At 52.0% G+C, this 15,975-nt stretch overlaps 1 protein-coding gene across 1 annotated transcript in view; it reads left to right on the forward strand.

Moving 5' to 3' along the window:
- The first annotated feature begins 514 nt into the window (after nt 1–514).
- HS3ST6 (heparan sulfate-glucosamine 3-sulfotransferase 6) overlaps nt 515–15,975 on the forward strand; it is a 28,639-nt gene continuing 13,178 nt past the window's right edge. Inside the window, exon 1 of the mRNA XM_071760946.1 lies at nt 515–910. Within this exon, the coding sequence (XP_071617047.1) occupies nt 543–910 (368 nt within the window). The 5' untranslated portion in view covers nt 515–542. The remainder of the gene's footprint in view (nt 911–15,975) is intronic.

Below are 15,975 nucleotides of genomic sequence, written 5' to 3' on the forward strand. Positions count from 1 at the left end.
ATTGCCCGGCGGGGGGGTTACCCCCGCTCTCACCGCTTCCCTGCCCGGGCTTCCGGAGGGCTGCAGAGCCGCAGCACCCCCCGCATCATCGCCCTTTGCGGGATGCTGGCGGCCGAAAACATCCGCTGAAATTATGTTCTAAAAAAGGTAGGAAAAGGAAAATCCAATGGGAAAATGCCTTTTTTTCTTTCTTTTTTTTTTTTCCTTTTTCTTTTTTTTCTTTTCCGCCTGCTCGGCGGGGCGGGAGCGTTTCCCTTCGCGGCGGGGGGGCACCCACGGGGGGTGGGGAGTGCCCGGCTCCCCCGAGCTGGAGGAGGGGGGAGTCCCGGTAGTACCCCACGCGTGTGTGCCGCGCTCCCTCCGCCCTCCTCTCCTCCCCCCTCGGGGCGTCGCCGCCCCCACCCCGCGGGTGGGCGTGGGGGGCGGTGCGGGAGGGGAGGGCCGGGTGTGCGGGGAGGGGTCGGGGCGGGTGTGCGGGGCTCGGGGGGCTCCGGGGCGGCGGGGCGGGATGCGCTGCCCGGCGGGGCCGGGAGCGGCCCCCGATGGGATGTAGCGGGCGACTGCTGGGACCCGTCGGGGGCCGCCGCGCCTCGTTGCTCCTCACCATGATCCTTTTCTTCACCTACTTCTTCTACTGCCTGCCGGGGCCCTGCGAGCCCCTGCCCCCCGCACTGCTGCTCCCACCGCCCGCCGCGCTCCCCGAGGGCTCGGGGCCGGGAGCGGCGGGGCCGGGGGCGGCGGGAGGGGGCGGCGGCAGCCGGAGGTTCCCCCAGGCCATCATCGTGGGCGTGAAGAAAGGCGGGACGCGGGCGCTGCTGGAGTTTCTGCGGGCGCACCCCGGGGTACGGGCGGTGGGGGCCGAACCCCACTTCTTCGACAGGTGCTACGAGAAAGGGCTGCGCTGGTACAGGTAACGGCGGGGAAAGAGGGGGGGTTGAGGGGGGAATCGGTAATTAAGCGCGGTTAATTGCCTCCTGTGCCGTGAGGGGCTTGTGCTGCAACAGGCTGGTCCGAGAGCGGCAGATCCGCGACGAGAAAGGGGGTTCGGGGAGTTGAGATAAGAGGATGAAAGGGGTGGGAGGGATGCAAGTCCCAGGTTGGGATGCGAAGGGAGATTCTCTGCGGGTTCCTGTCCCTCCTTGTCGCCGCGTCCTTCCTTCTCCCCACATCCCCATCCCTCAGCCCATCTGGAAGCAGCAATTTGCTTTTTGAGTTCCCCAAACTTTGTGCTTTTCAACCTTTAGCGGTTTATTCGCAGACTTTCCCCTCCCTCCCCACGTTTCCCCCCCCGGCTCCCTTTAGGAATTATTTTATTCGAGTGCCTTACAAAAACAAAAGGGAGGGAGGACCTCTGCTTAGGGGAAGGGGGGGTTGATTCTGGCCCCGGGTTGAAGGAGCGCAGCCGGGCAGGGTGAAGCAGCATCGCCGGCATCCCCCGGCAGGTTGGTGTCAAAGGGCAGAGCCGTCTGGATCCAAGGGAATTGTTTAGTTTTGAGCTTTTCAATGGGTTTTGAACTCTTCAGGCGATAAAGCACTCGGAAGAGCAGCTACTGTGCATGTGGTGTCTATTAAAGTCCCGTCTCTTGGCCAACTCCGGCGCGGTCGGGGCCAAGCGGAGCCCGAGCGCTGCTGAGTCCCTTGAAGGCGGTGAAAAAATCTGCTCCGTTATTTGGAAGGGAATCCAAACGTGTAGGTTTATAAAAGCGCTGCGGTGTTCTCGGGAAAAACATCTGAAAATAATAAAAGGAGTAGCTCGCCCTGTCCTTCCTGCCTCTCCATCCCCGTCTCCCCAAGCCCCGCGGGGATAATCTTGTTTCTTACATTGCTCTTAATGATTCCTTGGTGCTTTGTTGGGATTTTTTGGTTTGTTTGTTCGGGGTTTTGGTTGGTTGGTTGGGTTTTTTTTTTTTTTTCTTAGGGTGGGGAGGTTGCGGCTTGAGCGCTCCCCGCCCGAACAATCAGCTGTGAAAAATCCACGTGCTTAATGGGAAGTGTAAAAATTTGGTGGTAATTTTACCCGCGTAGTTTCAGCTCCGTAACACCACATCTGGGCTGTAAAGTTACTCCTTAACACACCTCAAACGCGGTGAGTAGCGCTTATTTTTATGACTCTATTAACATCGTCCTGATTTATCAGCTCGTTTCTCGGCTCCATTTGGATCTCGGCTGCTCTAGAAACGATAATAATGATAATTTATCTTTTTTTTTTTTTTTTTTTTTTTCTTTTGGGGGGGGTGATGCGGGGGGAGGATCCCAAGATGGATTTCACGTGACAGACTGGGAGCTGAGAGCACATAATTAAAGTAGGGAAGATCGAACGCTTTCATATCGCTCTCCGGCGAGACCTTCTCGGGCTGGACCACAGCGAGAGGAGGAGAAATAAATAAATCTCAGCTTGGGATCGCGGTGTCGGGAGTTTTGAGCGCTCGAAATGCTCGCAGGGCGCCTGGCCTGAGCTCAGAGAGAGGTTTTAAGATGATTCTGCAGATGGTGATGGCAAATTCCGAGAAATGGGAACGTTTTCGGCAGGGTCAGCTGCGTGGCGGGGAAGGGGAGCCGGGAAGAAGTTGCTTCCTTTCTAGTTAGGGGGGGGAAAAAAAAAAAAATTAAAAAAAATAACCCAACCCGAAGATGTTTGGGTTTAACTCTGCGTCGGGCAAGTGTGTTTTCAATCACGCAAGCAACTCTTTTCCTACGTTTCCTCTTCTCTTTGCCTCTCTTGTTTTGTCTTCTCGCAAGACCTTGTTATACTGAGGGATTTTTTTTTTTTTTATTTTTTTTTTTCCCGGGAAAGCCAGACAGAGCTAACTGGTTAAAGCTGGGGAGTGTTTGCAGTGGAAGAAAATAGAAGTTGGACAGAAGTTCAGCTTTTTCCAATGAATATCTCAAAGTGGTGTAAACATTTTTAAAGATATTTGAACTTGCTAGGAAACCCAAATTACACCAAGTGCTGCTCGAGCCAAGATATTTAGCCCAAAGGCACCTGTAGGTCGTTGCTTGTCTTGAATCGATGTGAAAAGGGAAAAAAGAATAATATATTCCCTTAAAAATATGGCCATGGTGTCATTCTGGTAGCTCAGTCCCATGGCAGGGGTAGCTGCTGGTGGCTGCTAAATAGTTTGTTATAATGTAAGTTACTGGCTGAAACTCTTTGTTCTTACCAGTGTAGTGTTTTATTTAAATTTAAAATAGCCCAAAAGTTTTTAAAAATTGTTTTGTTTTGTTTTTCTGGTGGGGAAAAAAAAAAAAAGTTTTGTGCAAGCAGCAAACGCCTCGTGAAATTCCTCGAGTTACAATCGATTTGGCTAATTATAAAAAGATTAAACACCTTTTCTAGGCTGCAGCAGAAATTACCTAATGGATAATCCGAGCATGATGTCACACTTTATCCTAAAGCAAAGCAATATTTTCTTTTTTTTTTTTTTTTTTTTTTTTTTTTTTGGCACCCGGTGCTGCTTAAAGTAAACCTAAATAAAAAAGAAGGGATCTTGGTGTGTCTGCTCCTCAGGCAGGGGCTTGGGGACTGAGTGTCCTGTCTGGGAGCTTGGGCACCTTGCTGTCTGTCCGTCCGTCTGTCTGTCTGTCTGTCTGTCTGCTTTTTGGAGGGGAAGGAATATGGGGAAATGTAACTGAACCTGAGGTGTTTGCTGGGGATTTTTCACTGCAGAAATTTGAAGAGATGCTCGGCACGGGGTCAGATCCTGCCTGGGAAATCTGAGCTTGGGTGCCAGGGTGCTCTTTTGTGTCAGGGTGTCACCCCTCTCTGTCAGCCTTGGGGACTTCTCAGTGTCAGGGGGGCAGAGTTGGGGTGACAGGAGGCATTTGGGGTGCTGGGGGTGTCTGCATTTCCTGTGCTGCTTGTGCTACAGAGGGCTCCGTGCTCCAGCAGGCTCTCTGCTGGGTGCTGCTCTGCTGGCAAAACGTTTTTGGGGCTATAACTGAGACCTTTCCGCATGGGATCATTCCCATTCCAGTTCCCAGAGGGATCCAGCCTGGTGCAGCTTACACAGAGAGCAATTTCCTCCTCTCCAGCCTCTAAAACTTTGCTGTGACCCCAGCTCGATGTGACCCTTTTGCCCTGCCTTATATTTCCCTGTGGGATCTGTGATCCCAGTCCCTCTTTTCCATCTTCCTCCTGTTTTCCGCTGTTCCAGGGAAGCATTGGATGGGGATGGGTGAAGGTCCAGGCTCCCAAAGACCCTGGATGGGCCTGAGCCAAGCCCACACAAAGCAGCCTTTGGGGCTGAGCTCTTCAAAACTGCCCCTTGGCAGGTGGCAGGCTCTGGATTTCATCGGGAGTGTAAAGAATTCCGTATTTTTTTTTCAGTTTGGGGCAGAAGTAGTGAAAACAGCAGTGGGAAGGACAACCACAATTAGCCACCAGTTCCTGGTGAGTGGCCAGGCTGGAGCAGGCATCGCCCCTGAGCATCCTCTGGCACTGCAGAGCCCTCCCAAAAACTCTGACTGGATAAAAGGTTGAATTTTACTTTTTCTTGTCATTTCCGCTTTTGATCAAGTGCAGCACGTGCAAGTTTGCTTTTTGGAGAGGGGAACTTTTTCTATATTTCCCCTCTGCATGCATTAAACAGGGCTGGGGGTGCCCAGGGGAGAGGGGTGGTTAGCAGGGAGCTGCTATATGCGATGTGGCTTGGGTTTTTGTATTTTTTTTTTTTTTTCCCCACTCCTTCCAGTCCATTCACGGCAGCTAATCATGTTCTTGAAAGGCATCCAGGGTTTCTTGAGCCAGACTTTGTTATCTCGGAACCTCGCAGCCTTTGAGATGCAGGGAAAGGACGCGGCTCCAGCGCTGCTCTTTTGACTTTTGCTGGGAATGTTATTGGCAGCTGAAAAGTAGAGCTAAGTAGATGCCTTGAGGGTATTTTTTTTTTTTTTTTTTTCTGTGTGTGTTGTGATTGTACAGACAGATCAAGACACCCTATAGCACAAGCTGTTGAATCAAACCCGAGGTTTGCAGCTCCTCTGGCTTTGGCACCCAGCTCGGATCCCTTTCCAGGGCCAGCTTTTCACAGCCACGTTTAAAAAAATACCTAGGTGGGAAGAGAAGACAAAAAGCTCTTGCCAGGAATCAGATGGCGATGCCCTGAGAGCTGCTCCGGGGCGTTATCTTGATTCACTGACACCAAGTAATCTGCTCTCCGGATGCTCTCGCGTTTCAGCTGAGAGTTTTCCTTGTTTTCCTTGGTGCATTTGCAGAAACCCAGCCCTGCAGCTTCTTGGGTTTATTACTTTCTGATCTCTTCCTTTTTTTTTTTTCTTTAAACTTCCATTACAACACTAAGGGCCTTTCTGTATCCAATTCCCCCGTCCTCAACCCCGTGATTGGAAAAGAAATGCTTAAAGAGCCAAGAAAAAAAAAAAAAAAAGTCAGGAAACCTGAGGAAAAAAAAGCTGGGATTTTGTTACTCTGAAGATCTTGTGATGCTTTTCCTTAATGCAGAACACTTGGGATTTGCTGCGAGACAGAAATAATGTGTCCTCGTGTAGAGGGGCTCTGTGTCCCTGTTTCACCAAGAGTTTTAACCTCACTTTTACACCCGGGACTGGGTTTAAACGCAGTGTCCGGGGGTGCCAGCAGGACAGCTCTGCCCGGGATGCTGTTTCCCCTGTTTTCCTGCTCCTAACACAGGATTTAGGAAGCGATCTGTATCCGCAAACTGCTTTCAGGTGGGATTAAAAAGACCTTTTACTGCCCCAAATTAACATTTGCGACTCTTTCAAGGGCTCCCAGGCAGCTCTCGCAGGGAACAGGGGAGAGGAGCAGGACTTGGCCCTCCTGCCCACCGTGTCCACCCTGATGTGATCCCCTTGCTGCCAGGTTCCCCATCCCGAGCTTGTGAAGTGCTTGGTGCTGATCCAATCGGGTTTGTGGGGCTGGCAGAACCCAACCGGGCTGCTCCGTGTGGTGCTGGGGTTGGGCTGGAGGGGTTGAAGCTGCTCCTGGGTGTCGGCTGGGATTTTTTTCGGATGAAAGCTGTGACTTGTGGAGTGGAACGGGTCGAGATCTTCCCGGGCTGAGGAATGCTTTCTCTGCTTCTTTTTTTAAATAAATGGTGGGTTTATAAAGAGGCTGTGCAGTGGGGTGTGCAGGAGTAACCTGAGTTTCTAAAGGATTCCAAGCCTGCCCAGGCTGCTTAAATAAATGTGTAAAACCCGGGCACGTAGTGGGGCTGGTTAAAAAAAAAATAAAATCAATAGTAGGTGGATCGATACCTTGGGAAAATGCTTCTTCATTCATGCCCTTTTTTTCTTGTGCTCCCCTGGTTATTCTTCTGTAGCCTGTGGGGCTAGAAATTTAAACAGAAGAACACGGGAGGGTTTTGTGGGTTTTTTTTGTTTGGTTTTTTTTTTTTTTTTATCACCTTGGTGTGACTCCAGAGAACTTCCGAAAAGTTGTCAGATATCCCGAGGAATTCACAGCCAGCAGTGAAGGCTGCAGGGTTCCTGTTAGCTGAGTGATCCAGGGGCTGGGGAAATTGTCATCACGGAGGGAGAGAGAGATTCGGAGTTTCTTCTTGAAAGTGTTCTGGGTTTTCCCCCTCCCCTGGATTATTTTTAGATCCAGACAGTGACGGAAGGTGGAAAAGGCCAGTGGATTTAGAGGGTGCTTTTGTGCAAGGAGAGACTATTACTTTAGAGAGTTCAAAGCTTATTTATAAAACAGTAATTACCATCCCCTGAGACGGAAGCGGGCAGCTTGCCCCGACTCGGGGAGGGGGTTACCGGAGTTAATTGGCAAATATGCTTAAAAGCTTCTTCCTGACCTTTTAAAAAACTTTTTTTTTTTTTTTTTTTTTTTTTTTTTTTTTTTTTTTTTTTTTTTTCTGAAACAGGCTGGGGCAGGGATTGCAAACCTGCCTAATGAAAGGCCAGGTTTAATACCAGGACTTAGCTCTAAATGGCTTTTCAAAGGGCTCTGGAAAGCCGGCAGGCCGGGGAGCCGGCAGCGGGATGCTCCTGTCTCCTGCAGCTCCAGGGGCAAGAGGTGATGGACGGGGCTCCAGGAGCAGGATGAGACCCCAGCCTGGTGGAACCTTCCCTGCATCCAGCTCTTAGGATGCCCGGAGAGGCTTGGGCAGGCTGGAACGGTCCGGACCCCCTCTCCCCCAGCCAGGTGCCCCTCACTGATCTCCTGTGTGGAGCATCTCGGGGGTTGAATCATAGAATCCTAGAATGGGCTGGGCTGGAAGGGACCTCAGAGCTCCTCAAGTCCAACCCTTGCTCCACTCCCCCCGTGGTTCCCAGCCCATGGCACTGAGTGCCACATCCAGGCTCTTTTGAAATATCTCCAGGGATGGAGAATCCACCCCTTCCCTGGGCAGCCCATTCCAATGCCTCAGCACCCTCTCCATAAAGAAATTCTTTCTCATGTCCAACCTAAACCTCCCCTGGCACAACTTGAGACCTCTTGTGCCCTCTTGTCTTGCTGAGAGTTGCCTGGGAAAAGAGCCCAACCCCCCCCTGGCTCCAACCTCCTTTCAGGGACTTGGAGAGAGTGATGAGGTCTCCCCTGAGCCTCCTCTTCTCCAGCCTCAACACCCCCAGCTCCCTCAGCCTCTCCTCATAGGATCTGTGCTCCAGTCCCTTCCCAGCCTCCTTGCTCTTCTCTGGACCTGCTCCAGCACCTCAATCTCCTTCCTGAGCTGAGGGGCCCAGAACTGGACACAGGACTCAAGCTGTGGCCTCCCCAGGGCTGAGCACAGGGGCAGAATCCCTTCCCTGGACCTGCTGGCCACGCTGTTCCTGAGCCAGCCCAGGATGCCATTGGCCTTCTTGGCTACCTGGGCACACTGCTGCCTCCTCTTCAGCTTCCTCTGTGAAGCATCTCGGGGGCTGGGTTGGGTTCCTGCTTCCCTGGTTCTTCCTTCCCGTGAGGAGCAGGCAGTGCCTGGGTGAGGGATGAGATGCTCCTGGTCCCCAAGGAGCCCTGCCTGCTGTCCCCAAGTGCTGTGCCCTCCTTGCCCCACTCCAGAGAGCTATAAATCACCAGCCCACCTACCAGGGGGTGCTTGGAGTTCTCTGATCTCCCGCTGCTCCTCCCACCATATTTTCCTGGGGCGTTTAGTTAGAGATTTATCAAGTGAGGAGCAGAAGGAAGGAGAGGGGCTGGGTGGGTTTTTTCTCTGGGTTTTTGAAAGCCTGACCTGCAGCTGGGAGCTGAGGGCTGGAGAAAAGCTGGTCAGGTCTGGTCTGGTGTGGGAACCACCGCGGTGATGGTTTGGGATGAATCTTTCCTTGTAAGAGGATGTGGTGAGAAGCACCAGCAAGAAGAGGAAACGGCCTCAAGTTGTGTCAGGGGAGGTTTAGATGGGATACGAGGAACAATTTATTCCCTAAAAAGCTTGTCAGACCCTGGTCCAGGCTTCAGGGGTGGAGTTCCCATCCCTTGAGGGGTTTCAAAGCCGTGGAAATGTGGTGTGAGGGACACGGGGCAGTGATGGGTTGGACTTCGTGTGTCCCTGCTGGGGGGATCTCATCAGGGCCCTGTCATTGGGGTTTTCCCCTCGGTGGGGTCCGAGGTCCTGATGTGCTGGAGCTCAGGACACGGTGTCCTTGTGGCTGCTCTGGTTTGACACCCTCACCTTCCGTGGGAATTGTCCTGGGTGGGAACTTCAGAGCATCTCGTTTGGTTTCTCCTCCTTCCCCCCCTCTCAGCCCGGAGCAGAGACAGCTCGCAGATCACAGAAACCTAAATGTCTTCCAAATTATTCATGCATCTCTTAAGTGAGTCCCCGCTCTTGATCCGAAGAGTCGTTTGAAATGCAAATGGGAACGTTGCTGTCACTCAGGCCACTGGGGTGGCAACCAGCCAGCCCGGCTAGCTGGGTTAGAACCTGCAGATCCATCCTCATCCAGGGGCTTGGGAATGTCCCATCCCGCCGTTTGCAGGGAGCAGGGGTGACTCTGCCAGCAGAGGTCCAAGCAGAGCTCAGAAGGGATGCTCCAGAGCATCCAGAGCATCCATCCCTGCTCTGCTGACACAGAGCACCCTGGCCTGGAGCAGGCAGGGTGCTGGGACCCTTCAGGACTGGAATACGGGGTGAAATGGCCCGAGAGGAGCTGCTTGTAAGCAGAAGCAGAGAATTTTCATTTCTCGGGCTGTGAAAGCACCAGCACAGAGTTGGGTTTGGTGGCCGAGGGGAGCAGCAGCACTTTGGGGGGGGGCTCCTCCTGGGAGGGATTTTTGCCCCACCAAGGTGGTGTCAAGGAAACCCCCCCTTGTCTCTTCAGCCTGGGACTAAAGCAGAGAATCCTGCTCTTTCCCCCTGTCCCAGCCCCGCGCATTTGAACACAGGAGCGAGGAGAGGGCGACATCGATACCGTCGCTTGTCACCCAGCTCTCATTTGTCACCTCCCCTCGTTGATCGGGGGAGGGGGAGGGAGAGGTGACCTTGCTCAGCAGCCTGGCAGAGCCCTCGGCTCCTGATTGAGAACTTTACCCCTCAGCCAAGGAGGAATTTGCCTCCTCCTCCCACCCCCTTGCACCCCTTTGCTGAGCCAGGGAATGGGCGGCTGCACCGGGTGGTGCAAAATGATGATAATAATAATAAATAATAATAATAATAAACCCCAAACTCGCGGGTGATTGATGGGAAGGGACAGGACAAGTGCCAGATCCCCTCCCTGGGGCCCAGCCCAGCCCCCCAGCTGCTCCCAGCACCCTCAGTCCTGCTCCTGGGGAGCTGGCATGGAGCCCATGGAGTGGGAGCCCAAAGGGTCTCTGCCACCTCCATGCTCCTGCAGCAGACTGATTTGATTTTATTTAAAAAAAATAGTTAATTTGTAGTTTTTAGGTTTTATTTATCAATAGATTTTTATTTGTTTTGTGTGTTTATTAGTTTCTTGTTTAATTTCGTTTCCTCTCTGCTTCCTCTCTCCATTTTTGTCATTTATTTTTTCTTTTTTTTTTTCAAATTGTAGCTGCTTTTTTTTTTTTTTTTTTTTTTTTTTTTTTCCCTGGGGGTGCTGATGGAGCCTCAAAACTCCCCCCTGCCTCTCCCCACCAGTTCCCCCACCCCACCCACCCCACTCTGCTCCCCCAGACCCCCACCCAGGCCAGGACCTGGTGCCAGTGGAAGGCACAGAACCAGCTCCCGAGGCTCCCCAAGGTGACACTGAGGTGACACTGAGCTTTATGATTCTCATGGAAACTTCATTTGGAGAAGTTTGCTGAAGGTGCCCTGCAGCCTCCCAGCCCCCTGGGGCTGAGGGGTGGGTGATGGGTTTTTTGGAGATCCTTGTCCTGGTGTCAGCCCTGCCCTGAGGGGCACTCCTGCTGACTGTAGCTCTCTGGGTGCTTCTCCACATCCTTCACTTTCTTCCAGGCTGTGCTCAAGGGTGTCCCCAGTCTCCCCCAGGTCTCTGCCTTCTAAGAAACCACCAGGGACAACCCCTGCCACGACCACCCAGACCTTGCTGAGGTGGCACTGTCCTCTGGTGGGACTCAGTTCTTGCAGGAATGGCTCAGAACATCTGGGTTTGTAAGCCCCAGGTGTGCTTGGGCTGCCTGGTGACTCCACCCTGGCTCTGAAGGTCTCTGTGGAGCAGAAGAAAGCATCCTACACCATCAGTGGAGGGTGGTGTGAGGCCCTGGAAAGACCCAGTTTAAGGAAAATCGTCCTTTCCTCCAGGGCTGGGAGGAAGAGCAGCCAGAGAGAGAGGGAGCTGGGAGTCTGGATTGCCAGGAAGCTGAAGAGGAGGCAGCAGTGTGCCCAGGTGGCCAAGAAGGCCAATGGCATCCTGGGCTGGCTCAGGAACAGCGTGGCCAGCAGGTCCAGGGAAGGGATTCTGCCCCTGTGCTCAGCCCTGGGGAGGCCACAGCTTGAGTCCTGTGTCCAGTTCTGGGCCCCTCAGCTCAGGAAGGAGATTGAGGTGCTGGAGCAGGTCCAGAGAAGAGCAAGGAGGCTGGGAAGGGATCCAGCACAAGTCCTGTGAGGAAGGGCTGAGGGAGCTGGGGGTGTTGAGGCTGGAGAAGAGGAGGCTCAGGGGAGACCTCATCACTCTCTCCAACTCCCTGAAAGGAGGTTGGAGCCAGGGGGGGCTGGGCTCTTTTCCCAGGCAACTCTCAGCAAGACAAGAGGGCACAAGAGGTCTCAAGTTGTGCCAGGGGAGGTTTAGGTTGGATATGAGAAAGAATTTCTTTCTGGAGAGGGTGATCAGGCATTGGAATGGGCTGCCCAGGGAAGGGGTGGATTCTCCATCCCTGGAGATATTTCAAAAGAGCCTGGATGTGGCACTCAGTGCCATGGGCTGGGAACCACGGGGGGAGTGGAGCAAGGGTTGGACTTGATGAGCTCTGAGCTCCCTTCCAGCCCAGCCCATTCTAGGATTCTATGAAGAGCCTGGAAGCAGGAGGTGGAGGGACAAGGAGGTGGTGACTGGGTGTCCCCAGGAGGTCCTGTGCTGGCTGAGGGACCTTGTCCCTGGGCAGGCTGCACCTCAGTTTCCTGAGTCCCCACGCAGGACGTGGCAGAACAACGTAAAAGAACCAGTAAAACCACTGCCACTTCAAAACCAGCCTCAGAATTGATGCCAGGCCTCTGACAGACTGATGCTCCTTTATTCTCCTGTTAATTAATTCCTTTGCCTGCAGTGAATTTCCACCCTCTCTTTCTGCTGCAATTAAAGGGCTGGGAGCAGCAGCAGCAAGGCTCACATTAGCAACAGACCCATCCAATCTTTTTTTTTTTTTCTTTTTTTTTTTTTTTGTCTCATCTTCCCATATCAGTGACTTATCTTATCCCAGTGCATCTGAAGCACAGATGCCAGTTGATGATTTCTGGGGCACACAGCACCCTGCAGTTTGCTCCCAGCAGGTCCTGGCAGCAAGAGGGGAAGAGTCCAGATGAGCTGTCTCAGAGGCACCCACGGGGGATCCTGTGGTCACCTGAGAAGCTCCTGATGATTTATGGCTTTATTAAAAGGTGACAGTGAGAGTCGAAGAGATTTGTAACATCTGCCTGGAAACCCCAGGCTCTGACCCTCACACCCCAGATACCAACAGCTTAAATATCCAAACAGCCCTCCAAGCTTTGATGGAGATCCCTGCACATCTGGTAATGCTTGGCCTGATATTTAAGCTCCTGGACAGTGTGTAATTAAAGGTAATTCACTCCTTGCCCTGCTCTGGACTCCAGGAGACTGCTCCTGCTTGGAGGATGGTCTGGGAGAAGCCCAGGGGAAGAGGAAGGGAAACATTCAGGGTGATGTGAAGGTGAGGATGTGCTTTGGTGGGGGATGGGAGAGGTGGTGTGGGGGAGCAGACATCTCCAGGTGGCAGAAGAGCCAGGGTTGGAGTTTTGGTGGAAGCTCAAGCTGACCCCAAGCAACAGCTCAGCCTCCTGACCAAAGCAGCCTCCAGGACCTGTAGGTCTCTTCCTGTGTTCCTGTGTTGCCTGACAGCGTTGGTTGTCCTTGGACTCCAATTCTTGGAGACTTGGATCTCTTCATTCTCCCCCTCTGAAGAGCAGAGAGGCCCCAGGGGATGCTGTGCTTGGAGTGGTGGGAGGGATGCAGATTTCCTCCTCCTCTCCATCATTTGCAGTTCTGCTTCCTCTGCCCCTGTGTTCTGCTTGGTGGGGAGGTCAAATCATGGGTGGGAATGGAAGAGTGGCTGCTCAGAGATGCTCTAGGGGGGGTCACATTTTTGGGGTGTGTTGTTGGTGGGGTGCAGCAGAGCCAGTGAGGAGCAGGGTGGGTTGAAGAGCATCATGGAGTCGATTTGACACATGGATGCTGTGGTCTTCCCCGTCCTCTCCGTGGACCCTGGTCCTCCTCACCTTCCCAGCTGGAGGAGATCTCTCCTCCTAGACCCTGGAATCATTGCTGTTGGCTTTGTGGAGTGATGCTGCCTTGCAGCATTGGTTTTTTCCCAACCAAAAGCACCCTCTCAGTCTGCTGGAGCTGCCTTGTTCTGGACAAAGCCCAATTTTTAGGCATGAGCAGGAGGAAATCTCTTGGTGGAGCAGCTGCAAGGGGCACCTTCACTTGGTAGGAACCTTCCCTGGGCTGAACTTGGAGCCTCTGCTTTGTGCTGAACACGAGCAGTGAGCAGGGGGTCCACGTGTTCCCAGAGAGCTGGCTCTGGGGGGGATAAAAGCAACACGTGTCTGAGTGACTGGAGGGGGAAATGTGGGCCAGATGGCTGGAAACACAACTGCTTTGTCATTTCTAACCTCTTTTTGCTCTCTGGAGCAGGATTATGGGCGCTTGCAACCTTTTCCTCTCCGCTCAATTTGCCTCCTGTCTTGGCTGCTTTGCTCTTGGCTTGGGGCAGAGCTCTCAGGGTTGGTTGGGATCTCCTCTCAAATCTGAGGAATGATTATCTGGGCTGTAAATACGGAGTGGAGCAGCCAGGGAGTTGTTAGGATGAGCCTTCCATCCCTGGGAGGTGGGCTTTTGGAAGCTGCCCCAGCCCTGGAGATGTTGTAAGGTCTGAGCAACCCTGTAGTAGCTGGGGGCTGCTCCACGGAGCAGAGCACGAGGAGATGGGTGGGGTGAGGATGTGCTGAGCCAGCCATGAACATGGGCACAGGGAGGTTTGGTTTGCCCTGGTTCTCCTCTGGTCCTCCCAAACCCTGGAACTCAGCAGAGAAACTGAGCTCACCCTGAACCCCACGTTCCATTTGGGGTTTTTTGGGGGGGAAAAGTTGGTGCAGCGCTACAGGCTGGGCACAGAGTGCTTGGAGAGCAGCCAGAGAGAGAGGGAGCTGGGAGTCTGGATTGCCAGGAAGCTGAAGAGGAGGCAGCAGTGTGCCCAGGTGGCCAAGAAGGCCAATGGCATCCTGGGCTGGCTCAGGAACAGCGTGGCCAGCAGGTCCAGGGAAGGGATTCTGCCCCTGTGCTCAGCCCTGGGGAGGCCACAGCTTGAGTCCTGTGTCCAGTTCTGGGCCCCTCAGCTCAGGAAGGAGATTGAGGTGCTGGAGCAGGTCCAAAGGAGGCAACTGGGCTGGGGAAGGGACTGGAGCACAGATCCTATGGGGAGAGGCTGAGGGAGCTGGGGGTGTTGAGGCTGGAGAAGAGGAGGCTCAGGGGAGACCTCATCACTCTCTCCAACTCCCTGAAAGGAGGTTGGAGCCAGGGGGGGGTTGGGCTCTTTTCCCAGGCAGGTATCAGTAAGACAAGAAGCCATGATCTTAAGAATTTTTTCCTAATATCCAACCTAAACCTCCCCTGGCAGAGCTGAAGCTCTGCCAGGGGAGGTTTAGGTTGGACATTAGGAAGAAATTCTTTACAGAGAGGGTGCTCAGCCATTGGAATGGGCTGCCCAGGGAAGGGGTGGATTCTCCATCCCTGGAGATATTTCCAAAGAGCCTGGATGTGGCACTCAGTGCCATGGGCTGGGAACCACGGGGGGAGTGGAGCAAGGGTTGGACTTGATGAGCTCTGAGGTCCCTTCCAACCCAGCCCATTCTAGGATTCTATCTTTTTGCCACTTGAGAAGCTCAGAGCTGGCTGCTGAGTTTCTCTGTGCGTGGTTGTAAAATGGATATTGTTGTGTTTTCTCTCAACTCCACCAGAAAAATTGTGTTTGGGCTTGTTGGGTGGCAGGGATGGATCCTGATGACCTCTGGGCTGGTGATTTTTGGGCTGGCTCCTCTTGCATTAGGTAGGAAATAATTACAAAATAATGCAGCTTGCACTTTTGGAAGTTGCTTTCTTTCCTTGAACAGTGGGAGGGAGGAAAAAAAACCAAACAACCTGTGCTTAGACCCTGATTCAAGGAAACTGAACTGCAAATAAACCAAATTTTTGCTAATTCTTTTGCAAGCACAGCTCCATTCAGCACTTTAAAAGTCAAAGGATTTAGGGATCTGGAGACAGCATCAAGGTTTTTTGGTAACAAGTACAAACTGTAGCAGGTTTAAGACTTCAGAAGCTGTTTCTGATTAGTAGCTTTTCTCTTGACAACTTTTTTCTTCTTTTTTTTAAAAAAAAAAGAAAGGGGGGGAAGGGCTTTTTGTAACACATTTGGGCTAGAGATGGGGAAAAATCTGTTTGAAATATGCAGGGACCTGAAAGCAAATCTTGAGTGAATAATAAGTTTAACTGACCTTAAAATATCCTGTTGCCATGAGGGATTTGAAAGTAATACTTCAAATGGATTTTTGATGAGGCTTTCCAGGCTGTGGGGAATTGAATATTTTGCTCAACGCGTTTTCTGATCTAAATTTTCACAATAACTCAGGAAAAACTGGTCCAAAATGCCTAAAGAAGTTTTTGGTTTTGTAGGTTTTATTGTAAAGCTCCTGCCAGGCAGGGAGAGACCAATTTACCCCAAGGTGACTTTTCAGGGCTCCTTTTTTCCCTGCAAAATGAAGTTTCATCCCAAAGCAGAATTCACCTGGGCTGCCAGGATTTTTTTTACAGGTCCCTTGCATCCCTCCACGGGGCACAGTGGGACCCCAGACCCAGGACAGACCCACCCTGTGGCTGCTTCTCTCTGAAGTGGAAACAGCCACTGGTTTCTGAGATACCTTGTTGTACATCCATCCATCCATCCTTCTATCCTTCCATCATCCTTCCATCCATCCACCCATCCATCCATCTATCCTTCCTTCCTTCCATCCTTCCATCCTTCCATCATCCTTCCATTCTTCTTTCCATTTTTCCATTTTTCCATTTTTCCATTTTTCCATTTTTCCATTTCTCCATTTTTCCTTTTTTCCTTTTTTCCTTTTTTCCTTTTTTCCTTTTTTCCTTTTTTTTCCTTTTTTTCCTTTTTTTCCTTTTTTTTCCTTTTTTTTCCTTTTTTCCTTTTTTCCTTTTTTCCTTTTTTCCTTTTCTCCTTTTCCCCTTTTCCCCTTTTCCCCTTTTCCCCTTTTTTCCTTTTTTCCTTCCTTTTTCCCTTCCTTATTTCCTTCCTTTTTTTCTTCCTTTTTTTCTTCCTTTTTCCCTTCCTTTTTCCCTTCCTTTTTCCCTTCCTTTTTCCCTTCCTTTTTCCCTTCCATTTTTCCT

The sequence above is a fragment of the Heliangelus exortis genome, chromosome 17 (assembly GCF_036169615.1).
Source record: "Heliangelus exortis chromosome 17, bHelExo1.hap1, whole genome shotgun sequence".
Lineage (NCBI taxonomy): Eukaryota > Metazoa > Chordata > Aves > Apodiformes > Trochilidae > Heliangelus > Heliangelus exortis.